The following is a 21,525-nucleotide window of genomic DNA, read 5'->3' on the forward strand; positions in this document are numbered from 1 at the left end:
AATGCATGTCTTATGTGCTTATTCCTGTTCATTGTCTTCACAGATTCCATAACACAGAATAGGAAAGGAAGCTCATACCTTGTGAGTATAAGGAAGAAGAATATTGGCACAGACATTGCCAGCTGGAGGTGGTGCCAGTTTCGAAAAAAAAAAGCCAGGCCTGCCAATACCATGTTTCCAATACTATTAGCACAAGATAAAATCACTGGTACCATGGCTAGGAATTTAGGTCTTGTCCATTCTAACACTGAAATAAAAAGAAATATTGACTTGAAAGGGATTTGCAGGGTCAAAACCAAAGTTTGAACACGGTCCCATTTCAAAAGCTTTGACTTACTGAGCAAGTTGCTATTCATTAATATGGGTTCCACAGACATTCCTGCCAGGAATCGAAGTGAGCAGTAGATGAGGAAGGTGGGAACAAAAGCTACACAGGTTTCAGTGATGGCCAATTGTAATAAAGCACAAGTTAAAATGAACTTCCTCCCAAACCTGAGAAAAGGGGAGAAATTAGATTATGGGAACAATTCAGTTTGCTTGAAACTTCAAAACAGCTATAATTATAAATAATAATGAATTATTAATAACAGAGTACATGAACTCAGATTTTTCATTTTTATAAATAAATACATAAACAATATTTTTCTCAGTTTTGTACCAGTGAATTTATTAATTCATGCCATATGTAAAATACTATGTTGGTATTATAACATATCATAAAGACATCGTACCACATAATGTGCTTAATATATTTATTACTGATTTGTTTTGTTGATATGACAAGATACTTGTTAAAAGCTACTTAATAGAGAAAAGACATATTTTGATGGAGTAGCAACAGATACACAATAAATAAAACATGGTAATTGCCATGAACATGAGATAGATAACTCATTCAGAGGTTTAACTAGTATCATATCAGACCTCAAATAGGTATTTACCACAATATGTACTCAATAAATACAATTCCTCTAAGCAAACTCCACTGACAAATGTTCTGTGTCCTCCCAAAACACCTCATTAGCTAAAGTACAAAGTATTCAAGCACATGAACTTTTGAAGGACACACAAGCATAGTACAAAACACAAATAGTACTTGTAAAATTAGATATTTAAGCCAGCACTTAGCAGTTTAGTAATGTAGAGATCATGGCTACAGTAATATCAGAGGAATGTTTGATCTGTCCCTTCATGAAAACTACTTTTGGTGAATTTGAATTTATTGACTCTGAAATTCCCATTCCACTTTTCAGTACTGCGTATAAGACAGTCATTCATAATGCAGGACAAGTGACTTCTAGGTTTCAAAGAGAAAAATGAACAACACTGAGAATTAAGAAAGACAAAGGAAGGGTGATTTAACACAGGCAAACAAAATTCTGAATTTCTCAGAATACTAGAAATGCAATACTTTCTGTCAAATTGAACAAATCATTGTACAGAATTTATAGGAGCAGCTGTGCTAACCAATGGGAACTGGGAATTTGCTGTGTTATTTGCAACTCTCACAGCTTAGTCACATCGTAAAATGAATTATACACTCCATCTCATGAGTACAGTGGTGGTTTGAATATGCTAGGATCATGGGAAGTGGCACTATTAGGATGTGTGGGCTTTTTGGAATAGATGTGGCCTTGTTGGAGGAATGTATTTATAACTGAACTCCTTGTGGGTGTAGGCTTTGAGGTACCAATGCTCAAGATCTTCCCAGTGTGGAAGAAAGCCCCCTCCTATCTACCTGCAGAAGACATTTGCTTTCTTCCTGCCTTTGGATCACCATGTCTACCTAGACACTGCCATGTTTCCTGCTATAACGATAAAGGACTAAATGTCTGAAACTGTAAGTCAGTTACAGTTAAGTGCTGTCTTTTATAAGAATTGCCTTGGTCATGTTGTCTCTTCACAGCAATAAAACTCTAAGATAGAAGTTGGTACCAGGAGTGGAGTATTGATGTTTTTGTTTAGAGGAATGTAACTTTGAGGATTTTTGGAATATGGAAATCAGTGGAATGCTTTAAGTTGAGTTAAATGGGCAGAGTAGAAATATGGAAGACATTGGTGCTGAAAGTGATTTTAACTGTGAAACCCTGGCTCAAGAGGTTTCAGAGAACAATAATGTTAGTAGGTTGCCTAGAGACTGTTTTGTGAAATTTTGGGGGGGAAATGTGGCTGCTTTTCACTTTGACTCTAAGAGTCTGCCTGAGGTTAAAGTAAAGAGATTTATACTCATCACATTAGCAAAGGAACTCTCAAAAGACCCTAGTATAAAATTTTTGTGTGGTTACTAAATTTCAAACTAATGAAGAGCATTTTGATGAAAATACACCACAAGCTGAGAAAAAAATACAAAATGTATGGTTCAAGTATTAAATGGGCACCAGATAGTGGAGTGGAGCTGAATTATGTGTTCAAAAAAGATAAAATATTAAAGGATGTGTAACCTCAGGGTAAAATTCTACCCAGGTAAGCCTACTATTTATGTGTTTGAGATTAAACAAGGCACTATTAGGAAGCATTGCCTTGTTGGAGTGCATCACTGTGGGCATAGGCTTAGAGTTCTCAATGCTAAGATTCCTCCCAGTGTGAAAAAGAGCCTCCTCCTGGCTACCTGTGCAATATCCTTCTTCCTGCCTTTGGATCAAGATATACAATTATCAGCTCCTTCTCCAGTATCATGTCTGGCTATACACTGGCATGTTTCCTGCCATGATTATACTGGACAGAATCTCTGAATCTGTTAGCCAGATTAAATGTATACACTACAATTAAATGTAGTGTATAAGAGTTACCTTGGTCATGGTGCCTCTTCACAGCAATGAACCCCAAACTAAGACAAGTAGTTATATGACATACATGTCTTATGTAAATATGACTCAATTTAGATAAGAGAAGAATGCATAAATAAATTATATATTAAATAAAATGACTAAATAGCAGGAATCGTAAAGATTGTTTGGCTTAAGTATTACATAAAGCTATTAAATAAATCATGTATGTTCTCACAAGAAATAGTCATTCACAGAATTGATAAATGTAATGATGCTTTAGATGGCAAGCCATTGGTGCTGGCTTTATTGCTTTTTCCAAAAGAAGATTTAAAAATATAGAAATTCTAAAATTCAGTTTTCCATTGTTTATGTACACTGTTCTTGATTTTGTTGTTAAAATTTAATACTCTTCATGGAACCAAAGATCTATCCTCTCCCACCTATGCCCAACACGGCCATCCTCCCCTACATATACAGCTGGAGTCATGTGTCCCTCCCTATGTGCTCCTAGGCTGGTGGTTTAGACCCTGGGGAGCTCTGGCTGGTTGGTATTATTGCTCTCCTCATGGGGCCACCAACACTTCCAGCTCCTTCAGTCTTCTCTCTAACTTCTCCATTGGGAACCCTTGATCAGATCAATGGTTAGCTGTGAGTATCTGCCTCTGGGTATGTCAGACTCTGGAGGACCTCTAAGGAGACAGCCCTATCAGGCTCCTGTCAGCATGCACTTCCTGTCATCCATATCAGCTTCTACCTTTGGTGACTGCACATGGGATGAATACCCAGGTGGAATGCTCTCCAGATAGCCTCCCCTTCAGTTTCTGACCAACACTTTGTCTCCATATTTGCTCCCTTGGGTATTTTGTTAATCCTTCTAAGTAAGACCTAGGCATCCATGCTTGTTCTTCCTTCTTCATGAGCTTCATGTGGTCTGTGTGTTGAGTCTTTGTTGTTTCAAACTTTTGGGCTAATATCCGCTTATCAGTGAGTAAATACCATGTGTGTTCTTTTGTGTTTGGGTTACCTCACTCAGATATTTTCTAGTTCCATCCATTTACCTTAAGAATTTCTCAAATTCATTATTTTTAATAGCTGAGTAATATTCCATTGTGTAAATGTACCACATTTTGTATCCATTCCTCTGTTGAAGGACATCTGGGTTCTTTCCAGCTTCTGGCTATTATAAATAAGGCTACTATGAACACAGTAGAGCATATGTCCTTGTTATATGTTGGAGCATTTTCTGGATATATGCCCAGGAGTGCTATAGCTGGAACCTCAGGTAATGCTATGTCCAGTTTTCTGAGGAACCGCCAGACTGATTTCCAGAGTGGTTGTACCAGCTTGCAACCCTACCAACAATGGAGGAGTGTTCCTCTTTCTCCACATCCTCGCCAGCATCTACTATCACCTGAGTTTTTTATCTTAACCATTCTGACTGGTGTGAGGTGGTATCTCAGGGTTGTTTTGATTTGCATTTCCCTGATGACTAAGGATGTTGAGCATTTCTTAAGATGCTTCTCAGCCATTCGAGTTTCCTCAGTTGAGAATTCTTTGTTTAGCTTTGTACCCCATTTTTAATGGGGTTCTTTTGTTGTCTGGTGTCTAATTTCTTGAGTTATTTTTATATCTTGGATGTTAGCCCTCTATCAGATGTAGGATTGGTTAGGATCTTTTCCCAATCTGTTGGTTGCCGTTTTGGCTTATTGACAGTGTCCTTTGCCTTACAGAAGCTTTGCAATTTGATGAGGTCCCATTTGCCGATTCTTGATCTTAGAGCATAAGCCATTGGCATTCTCTTCAGGAACTTTTCCTCTGTGCCTAAGTATTTGAGGGTCTTCCCCACCTTCTCTTCTATTAGTTTCAGTGTATCTGGTTTTATGTGAAGGTTCGTTATCAACTTGGACTTGAGCTTTGTACAAGGGGATAAGAATGGATTGATTTGCATTCTTCTACATACTGACCTCCAGTTGAGCCAGCACCATTTGTTGAAAATGCTGACCTTTTTCCACTGGATGGTTTTAGCTCCTTTGTCAAAGATCAAGTGACCATAGGTGTGTGGGTTCATTTCTGGATCTTCAATTCTATTCCATTGATCTTCCTGCCTGTCTCAGCATGAGGAGGGGGGATGGGATAAGGAGCTCCTGGGTGGTAGGGGGGATGGGGTAAGGGAATAAAATTTGAAATGTAAATATAATATCCAATAAAAAAGAAGAAAAAAGTTCTTAGAACCAACATCTTTAATAAAATGTCAGCCCTCTTTAAAAAATCATTTTGATACTAAAATTTGTTTTGAGAATTGTATATTGCAGAGTACACAGCCTTGGTGTATCTACTCATCAGGCAAGCTGAGAAGACCTGCTCAAACCTCTGATGTCCTGGAATTCCATTTGGATGCAGTGATGACACAGCATCAGAGGCTTATCAATTTACTCTTCCTCCTGCCCCTCTTCTATCTCAACGCCTATAATAGCTTGAAGAAGTTAATGAAGAGTCAGTGCTTCTATGCCCTGGGCTTGGGGACTTAGGTGGTTAATATTGGGATGTCTTTCTAGGGAAAAGTAGTGGTTCTGTTGGAACAGGATTAGCTAGGACTTATTGCATAGCCATAACCTAGTGGTAGAAATCTGTATAATTGTTATCAAGATGAAGTTATAATTTCTTAAATGGTACAAAACTTTGTACCTTAAATTTGATTTCAAATTTAAGGTTTCCATTTGTACGAGCTTCTTATTGATATAAAAGTGAGATAAATATTTACTCTCATAGGCATTGTGCCTGTATAATACATTTAGGAATACAAGGCTTAGACCCAGTCCTTCTTTAACGTTCTTAACTAATTTAAGATGGCTACCCTGTGAGTTAAGGGCCTATAGCAAATTCATGTCTTGGAATTTATTGCTAGGGTGTTTTCTATATTTTATTTAGAAATAGCTGAGAGGAGTTAACAGACAACAGTCCAGATTGCCTTACATAATAGTTGGTTTTCAAAACATCAGAAGTCCACAGAATTGATGTTACAAACATTTCTGTATTAATGTTCATTTTGATTAGAGACCTGTCTGCTCCTGACAGCTTCCTGTCTTGGAATCTAAGAAAAAAATTGAACATCTTTGGAGTTACTCCAGTGGTGGTGACACAGCCACTAGGCAAGAATTGCTTCTTTACATCTACAGATAAATTACTGTCCAGAAAAGGACACACTTGCAAAATAGTTGACTGATTATATCTGCCTAGGCAGAGTAATCAGCTCTTAATAATTTTGCAGCACTAAGGTCTGTGACATGATCCTGGGCCAGAAGGCTGAAGATTGGATGCTCCAATGTTTTGTAGTATAGGGACTGTCCAAGTGTTCAGCAGTATCTATAAATTGGCTAAGTTTTAGAAGTTATACTTTGTGCTTCCCATAATTTCAGTTAACTCAGTCATTCTGGATTTCTGACGGGGTTGAAAATATATGGTCTCATAGCCAATCCTGGCTATTTACTTTGAGAGAAAAGATTTGAGTGGATGGTTTTCAGCTGACATTCATTCTAAAGCCAAGAAAAAAGCCAGGTTCAGAACTAAGTGTTTTAGTTAGGAGAGATGACAGAGGTTCTGGTTAGTCAACAAAATGAAGGACTGGGTATTAGGACTATCTTGTACCTCACTGGTAGAAATTGGTATAATTACACTCTAATTGTACTTTTGAGAGAAAAGTTTTATTTTAACAGGAAGGGTGATATGTAGGAGGAGCTAAAGAGAGAGGAAAAGAAGGAGTAAGGAGAGGAGGAGAAGAGGAGAGGAGAAGCTATGTGATGAGAAAGAGAAAGAGAGAGAAAGAGAGGGAGGGACATGGAAGCAAATGTTCACGTGTCTCCACCAGTCAAAGATAGTTGATATATCTAGGTTGGGTATTGGGTTACACTTCTGATTGAGCATTACCAAACTTATAAAGCCTTTGATTAACATTTTTTTAAATTGTATAAAAGCAAAAAGGAAAAGGAGGCATAAGATAGGGGTTTTCTAGGGAGAGGAATTGAGGAAGGGGGATGGCATCTGAAATGTAAATAAAATATCCAATAAAAAATATTTAATACTCTGTGACTCCAGTGACTTTATTAACCTGTTCTTTTAAAAAGCATTCTTTCTTTTATATCTTCACTTGTAGATATAATATATTGTGTATTGTATGGATACATCACCTGTCAATTAAAAAGCCTATGGCCTATGGCATAGCCAGGAAATAAGTGCTGGACATTGGGGGTGGGGGGATACAGGGATATAGCAAGGGTGTGGGAATTGGCCCTGAAAAATGTAAGGAAAAAGATGAATGGTACCTGAACACAGGTAAACAGAGATGTGGCAGAATGTAGGTTAAAATGGGTTATCTTTGGTTATGATATAATCATAGAATGTCATAGCTATGAGGCCAAGGCATCTTTGTAAATATATTTTGAGTCTAAGTCTTATTTCTGGGAGCATGGAGATAAGAGGAAGGACCAAGACCCAACTTCAACAGTCTCTCATGTCTTTGTTTCATTATAGCATACTATCTAAAGTTTTGACACATATTTCCTAGATTATCATTAAGTGTATTGCCCCTGTATTTGAGTAATGACATATTCTGTGGCACTCCTCAAAGAAGAAACTTGTATTGTTCCATGGTAGCATTATGAGACACTATTTTTGAAAGATATTAACAAACATCTAGTCACTTCAGATAGGGAACTGAAAAGAGACTAAAAAAGAGATAACAAAAAAAATCTAACTTGTTGAACCAATGAGATTTATTGTGCTCCTCAAATGAATATGGGTGAGAAGTTCCTTAAAGGAGTAACATGACTCAAAGGCAGATCCATCACCAAACACATCCTGCATGGAAGATAGCTCATGAAAGCTGGAAACATAGAGTGCCCTATCTGGCCCACAGATAGTTCAATAGGTTTGAGCCTCTTTCTGGTAAATTTGTAACTTTAATCAATTCTGGTTTTTTTCCAGAGCATTCATCTAGTCTGAGCCTTTTCTAGAAGATCAGCTTGTCTGAAAATCTCAAGTACAAATGCTTAGTACTTATACATGCATGAAAAAGGGGGATAATAATTAATCTGCTCAATTTCAGGGACTTACGTTATTTGATTGTTTACCTCCTGAGCTTTCCCGCAGAGTGAATATTTTACCTCCCCAAAGAACATCCCATGTTTCATCTCCCTGTAAATATCCTGTCTCCAGTGACAGGCCCCAGTTGAGATCCAGCTCAAGGGAGGATCCAAGGCCTGACAATATTACTGAAGCAATGGAGCACTCACAAAAAAGTACCTGTCATGACTGGCCTCCAAAAGACCCAACAAGCAGCTGAAAGAGTCAGATGCAGATATTTGTACCCAACCAATGTACAGAAGCTGCTGACCCCTGTGGTTGAATTAGGGGAAAGCTGGAAGAAGATGAGGAGGGCGACCCTGTAGGAGGATCAGCAGTCTCAGCAGCAGTTAGTTATCAATTAACCTGGATCCCTGAGATCTTTCAGTCACTGGATGACCAACCAGGCAGCTTATACCAGCTGATATGAGGCCCACAACAAATATACAGCAGAGGACTGCTAGGTCTGGGTTAAGTCAGAAAAGATGAACCTAACCCTCAAGAGAATGAAGACCTCAGGGAGTTTAGAAGTCTGGTGAGGTAAAGGGTGGGGAGTTGGGGATATCCTCGTGGATAAGGATTGGGGAGGAGGGATGGGGTAAGGAACAGTCAGAGGGTGGACCAGGAGGTGAATAAAATCTAAAGTGTAAAAAACAAAAAGATTAAATAAAATTAAAAAAATACTTCAGAACTGTAATTTTTAGAAAGACCATGTTATATCACTACTTCTGATACCTGGAAATGAAATTTACACCTCTGTAAAAAAAAAATGTGATTTGTTCTCCTCTACTTCAACCTACTTTGTTTTAATGAGAGTCCATACAACAGGGAAGAAAACTGAAGCAAGTAGATTTGCAGAAATTGTTCATTTAAGAAAAATATTATCTGACACAAGATGCCAATTCTTATTCCACAGTTAATGTTTACAGTATTTATTTACCTAATTACATAATATGGATTCTGTAACTCTCAGATGTATGTGTCAGCAGAAGCAAGCATAGAAGTGATTGATGTAAGTTCCCAATATTGGGTTCTAGAGAAGCTGAGGAAATTCTCTTCAAAAAGTAAGATTAAAATGAAGACTTTATACTCTGATCACTCAAGCAGTTGGTCAGCTCAGGATTTGAACCATGTCCTTGAAGGGAAATTGTACAGCATCTTTGAAAGATGAAACCACAGGGCAAGGGAGGAGCAGGGGGCTGTGGCATTGTCTAGTCATGTTTTGACACAGAGGGTTCCGAAAGAAATTTCCATTAAGGTTTTGTCACTGACTGGGGCCAGCCAGTCACAGGAAGGGAGTAAATGAGTGTAGTTGGGATTTATCCAGGGTTTATCCAGGTTACCAGTTCCTTGACTCAGAGTCTTGAAGGTTAGACCTCATTCTGGACATGTGGCCCATAACTAAAATGATTAGAAAATAAATAAGTGATCAAGCTGCATGTAGTCAATTAGGTCATGACAAGCAATCAATTATATACATTTATGACTTCTGTATCTTAGTTTAGATAACAGGCAATTTCTCTATTTACATTCTTTTCTAATTTATTAGAAACAAGAAACATCTGGAGAAACAGGATAGAAGCTGGTTTCTAGCCTGGAAACATGAACTTAGTTTGACCCTGGCAGCAAGATGGAGGTGTTATCACTGATATGGCTGGACTCAGACAACTGTCTCCTTCAATCAACACATCCCCAATGACACATGGTTGTATATTTCACAGGCATCAAGAGATATTCTGCTTGTCATGATCAAGCAACTAAAATACCATATTTTTAACTTGACATCATATCTACTCAGTCAAATGTCCAGGAGGAAAGCAGCTAAATGTCTTGACCAGAACAACATTGTTTTTGATAAAGTATGTAAATACTGTGAAATTAATGGTGTGGCATTTCTTTTTTTATTTTTTTATTTATTTATTAGATATTTTATTTACACTTCAGATGCTATCCCTTTTCCCCATTCCCCCCCCTCAGAAAACCCCTATCCCATGCCCCCTTTTCCTTTTTGCATTTATACATTTTTTTAAAAAATGTTAATCATAGGCTTTATAAGTTTGGTATTGTTCAATCAGAGGTGTAACCCACTACCCAACCTAGATATAACAACTATCTTTGACTGGTGGAGATACATGAACATCTGCCTCCCTGTCTCCCCCCTCTTTCTCTCTTTCATCACCTAGCTTCTCCTCTCCTTCTTCTCCTCTTCTTACTCCTTTTCTTCCTCTCAGTACTCCTCCTACCTTAGCTCCTCCTACACATCACCCTTCCTATTAAAATGAAACTTTTCTCACAAAATACAATTAGAGCATAATTATGCCAATTTGTACCAGTGAGGTACAAGATAGTCCTAATACACAGTCCATCCTTTTGTTGACTAACCAGCACCTCTGTCATCTATCCTAACTAAAACATTTAGTTCTGAACCTGGCTTTAGGCTTTTTAGGTCAGCTGACGACCATCCACTCAAATCTTTTCTCTCAAGGTAAATAGCTATAAGTTTTCAACCCCGTCAGAAATCCAGAATGACTGAGTTAACTATAATTGTGGGAAGCACAAAGCGTAGCTTCTAAAACTTAGCCAATTTATAGAGACCTCTGAACACCTGGACACTCGCTCTACTTCAAAACGTTGGAGCATCTGTTCTTCTGCCTTCTGGCCCAGGATCATCTGACAGACCTTAGTGCTGCAGAATTATTAAGGGCTGATTACTCTGTCTAGGCAGATATAATCAGTCGACTATTCTGCAAGTGTGTCCTTTTCTGGACAGTAATTTGTCTGTAGAAGGAAAGTGGCAATTCTTGCCTGGTGGCTGTCTCAACACAACTGGAGTAACTCCAAGGATGCTCAATTTCTTCTTAGAATTCAATATAGGAAGCTGTCCGGAGCAGACAGGTCTCTAATGAAAATGAACATTAATACAGAAATGTTTGTGATGTCAATTCTAAGAATTTCTGATGTTTTGAAAACCAACTATCCATGTGAGGTAATCTGGACTGTTGCCTGTTAACTCCACTCAGCTATTTCTAAATAAAACATAGAGAATGGTGTGGCATTTCTTAGTCCTGATCCCATAATTAATTCTCTATTTCTAAACTGCCTTATGCACCTACCTCTTGAACATCTGTTAATAAATTTTTTAATTGGTTCAGGGACAGAACTAGAATAGATAATATACAATCAATACTTCATCTTCAATGAGTCATAGCTGCTAAAAGTACATGTAGAATAGGTAGGAGCACTTTAAACATACTCACCTGTCTGACAGATGGCCACATATGATACCTCCTATAAATAGGCCAGTCATGAATGAAAATTTAGTGACAGAATTCAGTGCCTGAGATTCACATACCAGGTCCCACTAAAAACGAAGAAAATAACAAACTCAGAAATTATAGCTACACAGTGCCATTTGTTCTAAGCCTTCATCATAACCTCTGGTGTAACTTTGAACCCCTATCTTACTCTGCAACATTCCTTTTGAATATAAAATTATTTCTACTATTAGGTAAAGTTACCTCTCTCTAAGAACCTTCATCTAACTCTCTGTAGCTTATGTTAATGATTTGTAAAACATGCTAAGAAGTTCTCTCAAATAGGCCATAAAGTGCAATCATTTGAGATACTTAAAGAACTTTCTGGATCGCACACATCAGTGTATAAACTCTCATATTACTCCACTAGGTGTAGATAGAGCCGAGAAATGACTGCATTCTCTTCCCACATTTCTTTCTTTTCTTATGTTTGCTAAAACTGAGTATTTAACCAAGTGAGAAAGTGTTCTAATAATGAGAAACATTCTAGCCTGTTATAGAGGTAAAACATAATATCCTTTGTTTGGCAATGCAGAGATTGAATCCTGAATCACACACAGGAAACATAATCACTCTACCTTTGAGAAATAGCCTTAGCTGACCTTGTGCTTTGATTATTTAATGACCCAGTTCTTTTTATATTTTAAATCAAGAATTAATAACAGTTGCCTTGTCATAACATATCTAAGAATGTACATAAGTATTAGCTTAAAATGTACATAGAGTTGAAGAGATACCTACGCAATAGAGAGCACTTACTGCTGCTGCAAAGGAACTGAGTTCAGTTCTTAGCATACACATAGTGGCTCGCAAACATCGCTAATTTCACTTGCCTGAGATACAACACTTTCTTTTTACCTATTTGTGTACCAAGCACACATCACACATGTGGTACACACACACACACACACACACACACACACACATATATATATATATATATATATATATATGTTCTAGAAAATACTTTTAAATAAAAACTGTGGTCGTTCTTAGAATAAAATACTAGAAGAAAAAGAAATGTTTCACATTTAATATATCAGGAATTAACATTGGCTTAAAGTTGGAGACTGAGCTAAATGGAAATCCACTATTTGTGCTATTCGTAAATCCACACCATGAATTCATTTTGGGAAATGACTTACCTCAGTCACAGTGGTGGGAAAGAAGTTGCTCCTGTCATACACCCAGCCATCCACACAGGGCTCAGTGTCTGGCTCTGTCACACTGGAGAAAGTGATATTCAAATGAAGAAGATGCCACTGTGGTTGGGCAAAACGACGACACTTATCCAGTCTCAGGTTAGAGTCCAAGGGGATGGAGATTTTCAGGAGGTCATCTTGGCTCAGTGTCCTACTGTCATTATCAAAGACAGTGTCATTGTCAAGTATAGGGACCCAGCACCGATGACTAGGAATGGCTGCAGTAAAATTCTCCATTATAATATGACTTATTATAAGGCCATTGACGAAGATAACAAAAGTTATCTGAAGGATCTGGAATCTCCCTAGGCTTCCAACTTGATTCAGGAGTTCCTGAAAGGCCATTGAGGCTGATAACTATCTCCAATGGGTGACAAATAATACTTTCATGTAGGATAGTACAAAGCATTTAAAGAGAACTTATATTCCAGAAAGATACCCTAAGCAGGGTTGATCCTGAGTTGTTCTTAATGTGTCCCTCATCATTTCTCCATTGCAGTCATAGAAACATTACCTTCTAATGAGCTAAGGGCTAGGTATGGAGCTTCTTCTTTTAAAGTCACCAAGAATTCTGCAATTGGATTTGTTAAAGATTAATTTTTAAAGGAATTTTGCTTACATAACTTCCATGGTCAAATACGGTCATTGATCTGCAAATCTCAAAAAATAAAAAAAAAGAGAGTTAACTTACTACTTTTGTTAATTTTTATTAATCATTCCATTTGTTTACATCTCAAATGATATCTCACTTACCCACCACATCCCACATCTGCCCTTCCCCCCTCCCTTTAGCCTGTATGAAAGTGCTCCCCACATACCAATACTCTTCTTTCCCACCATTCCAGCATCATCCTACCCTGGGGCATCAAACCTCCCAGGACCAAGGGCCTCTCCTCTTATTGCTGTCAGTCAAGGCCATCCTCTGCTACATAGGTATCTGGAGCCAAAGATCCCTTTCAGCACTCTCCTTGGTTGGTGGTCTAGTCTCTGGGAGAACTAGATGATCAGGTCAGCCTCTGTTGTTCTTCCAATGGGGTTGCAATCCCCTCTGCTCCTCTAGTCCTTCTGCCAGCTCCCCAACAAGGTTTCCTGAGTTTAGCCTGATGGTTGACTCCAAGCATCTGCCTCTGTATTGGTTGGTTGCTGGCTGGACCTCCCCAAGAACTGCCACACTTGGTTCCTGTCTGTAAGCAACTCCTGATCATGGCAACAGTTTTGGGTTTGGTGTCTAAAGACGTGATGTATCCTCAAGTGGGGCTGTTCTCCAGTTGGCCCTTCCAGTCTCTGTTCCATTTTTTGTCCCTGTTCTTTCTTTGGACAGGAACATTTCAAGGTTAAAAAAAAACTTTGAGATGGAAGATATGCACTACAGAATGCGTCCTTTAAAAGATTTCAAAGTGAACCATTTTATTTTTTACTCAATGTGTTATGTTTAATATTAAATTTTGTTAAAAGAGTTAAGAAAAAGAATTAAAGCTAAATTAGTTAAAATGTAAAGAGAAACTTTGGAACACTGGTCCCCCCAAAAGGGAGAGGCTAATTAACATTCTTGGTCAGCTCAGGAACTTTGGACATGGGACACTTGCTGGCAATAGAGAAGTATTCTCTGTTGCTAAAAAGTTTAATCTCAATCTGGGACTTCTACCCTGCCTTTGATCATTCAGTTCCCAAATAAAAGACACACAGTTTATATTATTTACAATAAGGCTTTATCAGCAGTAAAGCTAGACATATATCTCTCCTCTATACTATTAGAATCTACTTTCCTATCTATAACCATGAGTTATTACTTACTATATGTTTCATCCAGGCTGCTCTTAACTCCAATTGGCCACCATTCCTAGCCATAATTTTAAGATTCTTACCCCATGGCATATTTTCCTCTCTCAACCTTATTTCTCCATGTGGTCTCTACCAACCCCAAGCCAAATAATCCAGGAGCCCACCTATCTCTCTTCTGTCCATCTACTGGCTGTAGGCATCTTTATTGACCAACCAGGGATAACTTAAAAGGCAAGGTTAAATAGCATCACTTGGGAAAGTCACTTGTGTACATGTAGATTCTCTCATCACTGGAGGCAACCAGGACTTGGGGACCAGCATTTAGCATTACAATATAAGCAAAAGATCAAATTTCAACAGTTCCACTTGCTCCACATCCTTGCCAGCATGAGTTGTTAATTTTAGCCATTCTAATAGATGGAAGAAGGAATCTCAAAACATCTTTGATTTGCATTTCCTTTATGGCTAAGGATGTTGAACACTTCTGTAAGAGTTTCTCACCCATATGAGATTTCTCTATTAAGGATTCTATTGACTTTCAGGCCTGTGCCTTCCACCTGAGCAGACCACCAGCATGTCTGCTTCTTTGAAGACCCCATAGTCTCAAGGCCTCCCAGGGCATCTGCTATAGCCAGTGCCACAGTGAGGTAGCCCAGTCACAAAAGAACACACATGGTATATACTCACTGATATGTGGATATTAGGCAGGAAGCTCAGAATACCCATGATACAAGTCACAGACCATATGAAGCTCAAGAAAAAAAGGGGGAACAAAATACTCACAAGAGGTCAAGGGTGGGAGGGACTTGGAAAGAAGATAGGAGGGTTAGGGAAAATTGGGGGACAAGATCAGGTATAGAAACAGATGGGGACAATATACAGAAGTTTAGCAAATTGAACAGAGGTATGTAGCAGCTGGGGATGGGGAACTGGGGATAGCCACCAGAAAATCCAACATGCCAGGAAAATAAGAGGCTCCCAGGACCCAACCATGATGAGACTAGCTGAAATGCCCAACAAAGGGGAGGAAGAACCTGTAGAGACCATATGCAGTGGTTAGGCAAGGCTCCCAGTTGGGGGATGGGTCCACAGACTCATCTACATATTTTAACCCAGAAAACTCCTGTCTAAAGGAAATACAGGGACCAAGTATGGAGCAGAGACTGAAGAAAAGGTCATCCAGAGACTGCCCTACCTGTGAATCCATCCCAAATACAAACATCAAACCCAGACACTATTGCAGATACCAAGAAGTGTTTGCTGACAGGAACCTGATATAGCTCTGCCAGAGCCTGACAAATACAGAGGCAGATGCTTACAGCCAATCATTGGACTTAGCATGGGGACCCCAATGGAGGAGTTAGGGGAAAAAATGGAGGACCTGAAGGGGTTTGCATGACTCCAGCTGCATGTGTATCAGAAGATGGTCTTATCTGGTATCAATGGGAATAGAGGCCCTTGGCCCTGTGAAGGCTCAATGCCCCAATGTAGAGGAATACCAGGGTAGTGAGGTGGAAATGGGTAGAAGGGTAGAGAAGCACCCTCAAAGAGGCAGAGGGAGAGGAATGAGATAGGGGTTTGCAGAAAGAAAACAAAAAAAGAGGATAACATTTGAAATGTAAATAAATAAAATATCCAATAAAAATAAATAAATAAACTTCAGTGAAAAAAGCAGAGATATGCTTGAAACAAATAAAAAAAGAATTGATTAAAGGGACCTTATGAAACTGAAAAAGCTTCTGTTGGGGGCCGACTTTTAGCAGAAAGCGGCTATCAGCTTTGCAGCCATCTTGAGCCATATACCCTGACATGAGACTTGGATTACAATAGCCTACAACAGCTGAGCACACTCCGATAATCTTGGTTTAGATACCTTGAGATTAAAGGCGCGTGAGATTAAAGGTGTGTGAGATTAAAGGTGTGTGATTTAAGAGTATGATTTAGAAGTATAGAGATCAGAGTTAGAGACAAGACCTAAGGGCATGATTAAAGGTGTAACTTAGAGGCGTGGCTTAGAATCAGACTATAGAAGACAGAACCAGACATCAGACAAGAGAGATTCATACACATCAGACATTAGGTAGAATCTGCCCTCACCCTCGCTCTTGCTGAACCCCAACCTGCAGACCGGAGCAGCAGCTTGGGCCGGGATACAGTGGCCGCCCAAACGTGGGTCGGCCCAGGCCTCAACATTTTGCTCAGGCCGAGACATTTTTTGGCCACCCCAACATGGGACTAGTGCAGTCCCCAACATTATTTTGGTGCCCGAACGTGGAGCAGCAAGAACGAGAGACCCAGTGACGGACTTTACTGGAAGAAGGATCTGTCGATTGTCCCAGGAATCTGCCTCGTTGAGAAACGTAAGGAAATGGGACAAGAAATTAGTCAACCTGAATCCAACTCTCTGTTTTGGTTTGCTTCAAGAAAGGTAATGAAAATGGGACAAGAAATTAGTCAGCCTGAATCCAACTCTCTGTTTTGGTTTGCTTCAAGAAAGGTAATGAAAATGGGACAAGAAATTAGTCAGCCTGAATTCAACTCTCTCTTTTGGTTTTGTTATTTGCTGCTCACATGTGCTTTTGTTCTTGAATGCTGTCTTTTTTGTTCAAAATAAAAGGAAGCGTAAGTTAGAATCCAAAATACAACCAAAGGTTGATGACAATTTGTCAGAGACAGATTGTGCTGACCAAGAGAAAGAGGAAGTCAAATTTTATGATGCTGAAATGCCCCCTCCCTATGCACCTCCACCTCCAAGTGCTCCCCCAATGGAGATGGTGGTTATAGATCCCATTAGGGAGTTACAGGAAAAAATATCTGTTCTTAAACAACAAATAGAGTTAGAAAAAGAGTATCAGGACTTAATTAATCAGCTACAAAAATTAAAGACAGGAAAGATGTCTCAAGAGGTAAACTGTGAAAATCCCCTGGCTCCTTGCATTTCTCAACCAGGAATCCAAAGGCAGTCCCTATCACCTAGTTTAAGATTAGCCACAGATCAGCCAGAGGAGGGAAAGGCTGCGGCTTTCCCTGTATCCTAGACTAGAGACAATCAAGGAGTTGCTTGGAGACATCACACAGGTTTTAATTTTCAAATTATTAAGGAATTAAAAAATGCAGTATCTCAATACGGTGCCACTGCTCCTTTTACTCTTGCAATTTTAGACTCTGCCGCAGAGGAGTGGCTAACTCCTAGTGATTGGAATACGTTAGCGAGAGCAGTTCTTACTGGTGGAAACTATTTAATTTGGAAATCAGAGTATCATGAGAATTGCAAAGAGACAGCTAGTAGAAACATTCAGGCAGGCAATGGTTGGTCCTTTGATGCCTTAGTAGGAGAAGGGCAATTTGCTTCTAGTGATAACCAGATGCAATATGACCCAGGTTTATTTGCTCAAATTCAAAATGCAGCCATGAAGACTTGGTGTAAACTTCCGGTAAAGGGAGACCCTGGTGCATCTTTAACAGCAGTCAGGCAAGGGCATGATGAGCGATTTTCTGATTTTGTTCATAGATTAATGACAACAGCAGGAAGGATTTTTGGTAATGCAGAGGCAGGTGTAGACTATGTGAAACAACTTGCATATGAAAATGCTAATCCTGCCTGCCAAGCGGCCATTAGACCTTATAGGAAAAAGACAGACCTTACAGGGTATATCAGACTTTGTTCTGACATAGGTCCCTCTTACCAACAGGGCTTAGCTATGGCGGCTGCCATGCAAGGACAATCAGTAAGAGAATTTTTGGCAAGTAAAGACAGAAAGGCATGTTTTAAATGTGGTAAGCCTGGACACTTTGCAAGACATTGCAAAGTAGAAAATGAGTTAAGCCAGAGACAGCCCAGAAAACAGCCTGGGCTCTGCCCAATTTGCAAACGTGGAAGGCATTGGGCTAGTGATTGTAGGTCTAAACAAGACGCACAAGGTAAAACCCTTTCCCATAATCAGGGAAACGGGAACAGGGGCCAGCTCCAGGCCCCGAACCGATGCAAGCCAAAACAGGCTTATGGAGCAGTCAGTGTCCTACCAGCGAACACCAATCCCTTTCTGAACTTAGTCGAGCAACACCAGGAAGTGCAGGACTAGACCTCAGTTCTGCCACCCACACAGTATTAACCCCAGAAATGGGACCTCAGGCCTTACCCACTGGAGTGTTTGGACCTCTCTATCCAAATGTGTTTGGCCTGATAGTGGGAAGAAGCAGTACTACTATGCAGGGACTACAAATTTTTCCTGGAGTTACAGATAATGATTATCAGGGTGAGATTAAAGTAATGGCACAGGCAATTCAAAACATAGTCACCATTCCTACAGGAAAGAGGATAGCTCAACTATTGTTACTTCCATTATACCCTACTAATCACAAATATAAGAATCCTAAAAGAGGGGATCAAGGTTTTGGTTTCTCTGATGCATACTGGGTACAGCCTATAGTTAAACAAAAACCTATGATGACAATTTGGCTAGATGGAAAGGCATTTCAAGGCTTGGTTGACACAGGAGCTGATGTGACTATCCTAAAACAAAGTGATTGGCCTGCTACCTGGCCTCTGACCCCAACCTTAACCAATTTAAGGGGTATTGGCCAAAGTCAAAATCCACTACAAAGCTCTAAGGTGCTAACGTGGAAAGATAAAGAAGGAAATACAGGAAATATACAACCCTATGTCATCTCAGGCCTTCCCATTAATCTCTGGGGCAGAGATCTGTTATCCCAGTTGGGATTGATTATGTGCAGCCCTAATGAAGTAATCATGGCTCAAATGGTAAACTCTGAGCCTTCCCCAGGCAAAGGATTAGGAAAAGGTGAAAATGGAATTATTCACCCTACTGAGGTTTATGGTAACAATGAAAGAAGAGGCTTGGGGTATTTTTGATGGGGGCTACTGATTCAGCTGCACCCCTAGGACGTTGTGCGGATCCCATCACCTGGAATGGGGACTCGCCCGTCTGGGTGGATCAGTGGTCCCTAACCACCGAAAAATTACAAGCTGCCCAGTTGCTAGTACAGGAGCAATTACAGGCAGGACATTTAGAAGAGAGTAACTCTCCCTGGAACACCCCAATATTTGTCATTAGGAAAAAGTCAGGAAAGTGGAGATTGTTGCAAGACTTGAGGGCTGTTAATGCAACCATGATTAAAATGGGAGCCTTACAACCTGGGCTGCCCACACCGGTGGCCATACATTTAGGTTATTATAAAATAGTTATAGATTTAAAAGACTGTTTTTTTACTATCCCCTTGCATCCTAATGATAGAAAACATTTTGCTTTCAGTGTTCCCTCTATAAACTTTAGGGAACCTATGAAAAGGTATCAATGGAAGGTCTTGCCTCAGGGTATGGCTAACAGTCCTACCTTGTGCCAAAAGTTTGTGGCTTCTGCCATAGAGGGTGTTAGAAACATGTGGAAGCAAATCTACATGATTCATTTCATGGATGATATTTTGATAGCTGGAAAAGATGGAAAACAGGTACTCCAGTGCTTTGATGATCTTAGAACAGCTTTACAGACTTCAGGGTTACAAATAGCACCAGAAAAGGTGCAATTACAAGACCCCATATACCTATTTAGGATTTCAGATTAATGGTCCATGTATTATTAATAGTAAAGCCACACTGAGGACTGATTCCCTTAAGACACTTAATGATTTTCAAAAACTATTGGGAGATATTAATTGGCTACGACCATATTTGAAACTTACAACAGGAGAATTGAAGCCTCTATTTGATATTCTCAAGGGAGACCCTGACCCAAAATCTGGCAGGGCTCTAACAGAGGAGGGTAGAAAAGCCTTACAGAAGGTAGAGAATGCTATTTCATCTCAATTTGTAACTCATATTAATTATTCTAAGCCTTTATATTTTCTTATCTTTAACACTAAATTAACTCCTACTGCAGTTTTTTGGCAAACTGCACCCATATTATGGGTTCATCTTCCCTCATCCCCCAAGAAGGTTCTTAATCCATACTATGCAGCTGTAGCAGATATAATTATGTTAGGCAGAGATAACAGTCAAAAATATTTTGGAAAAGATCCTGATATCATAGTACAACCCTATACAAGGCATCAGGTTGATTGGCTTATGCAGAATTCTGAAGTCTGGCCTATTGCATGTGCCTCATTTGCTGGTCAGATAGATAATCATTATCCACCAGATAAATTGGTTCAGTTTTGTAATCATCATGAATTTGTTTTTCCATCTCGTACTGCACATGAACCTATCAAGGAAGCATTGCTAGTTTTCACTGATGGTTCCTCATCAGGAACAGCTGCTTATGCCTTTAAGGATCAAGTAATCTCTTTTGCTACATCATCTGTATCAGCTCAATTGGTTGAATTACATGCTGTTATTGCGGTGTTTCAAGCATTTCCAAATCAAACTATTAATATTTATACAGATAGCTCATATATAGCTCAGTCTATCCCTCTGCTAGAAACTGCTGCACAAATAAAGCATTCCTCAGAAGCAGCTGATTTGTTTTTACAGTGCCAACAGTTAATTTTGAGGAGAAAGTGTAAATTCTTTATAGGACACCTGAAAGCCCACACTGGGCTACCAGGTCCTCTCTCTGAAGGAAATACCAAGGCAGACCTAGCTACTCGAATAGCTGCAGTTACTTTATCAGATTCGCAATCTAACTTAGATAAGGCCATAAAGGCTCATGAGTTACATCACCTTAATTCTAAAACTTTAAAAGGTATGTTTAAAATTACCAGAGAACAAGCTAGACAAATTGTCAAACAATGTCAATCATGTGTTAAACTTTTACCAGTTCCTCATTTGGGTGTAAATCCAAAGGGACTGATACCAAACAGTATCTGGCAAATGGATGTTACTCATTATAATGAATTTGGCAAGCAAAAATATATACATGTATGTGTAGACACATACAGTGATTTCATTTATGCAACATTACAAACTGGAGAAGCAAGCAAGCATGTGATTGCTCATATGCTTGCTACAATCGCTGTATTGGGTGTGCCTAAACAGATAAAAACTGACAATGGCCCAGGTTATACAAGCTCCAGTTTCCACCAATTTTGTGAAAGATTGGGAATACTACATAAAATGGGTAGTCCATATAATCCACAGGGCCAAGGTATGGTAGAAAGGGCACATCAAACCATTAAATGTCAATTTGAAAAAATTAAAAAGGGGGAATGGTACCCTACCAAGGGATCCCCCAGAAATATCCTTCATCATGCACTCTTCATTTTAAATTTTTTTAATTTGGATTCTGAAGGAAAATCTGCTGCAGATAGATTCTGGCATCCTGATACCAAAAAGAATTTTGCAACAGTCCTCTGGAAAGACCCATTAACTGGAACCTGGAATGGGCC

The 21,525-nt window shown here is 39.3% G+C and overlaps 1 protein-coding gene and 1 long non-coding RNA gene across 8 annotated transcripts in view; one reads left to right on the plus strand and one right to left on the minus strand.

Annotated features, from left to right (window-relative positions):
• Window positions 1–12,944, minus strand: part of LOC117713337 (solute carrier family 22 member 27-like) — a 40,077-nt gene extending 27,133 nt beyond the window's left edge. For 2 of the 7 annotated variants that reach the window (XM_034509582.2, XM_076916569.1), the window contains exons 1-4: window positions 12,346–12,943; window positions 11,144–11,247; window positions 338–492; window positions 79–247 (exon numbers count right to left, since the gene is read on the minus strand). In XM_034509582.2, coding sequence (XP_034365473.1) covers window positions 79–247; window positions 338–492; window positions 11,144–11,247; window positions 12,346–12,747 — 830 coding nt within the window. In that variant the 5' untranslated portion in view covers window positions 12,748–12,943. Of the gene's footprint in view, window positions 1–78; window positions 248–337; window positions 493–11,143; window positions 11,248–12,345 lie in introns of all 7 variants that reach the window. The other 5 variants (XM_076916592.1, XM_076916574.1, XM_034509570.2 and 2 more) reach the window with 4 other exon arrangements.
• Window positions 4,919–9,519, plus strand: LOC143435194 (uncharacterized). The gene is made up of 2 exons (XR_013105267.1): window positions 4,919–8,426; window positions 9,436–9,519. It is a non-coding gene; the product is annotated as an uncharacterized LOC143435194 (long non-coding RNA).
• Window positions 12,945–21,525: the final 8,581 nt, after the last annotated feature.

This window comes from Arvicanthis niloticus, chromosome 1 (genome assembly GCF_011762505.2).
Source record: "Arvicanthis niloticus isolate mArvNil1 chromosome 1, mArvNil1.pat.X, whole genome shotgun sequence".
Classification (NCBI taxonomy): Eukaryota; Metazoa; Chordata; class Mammalia; order Rodentia; family Muridae; genus Arvicanthis; species Arvicanthis niloticus.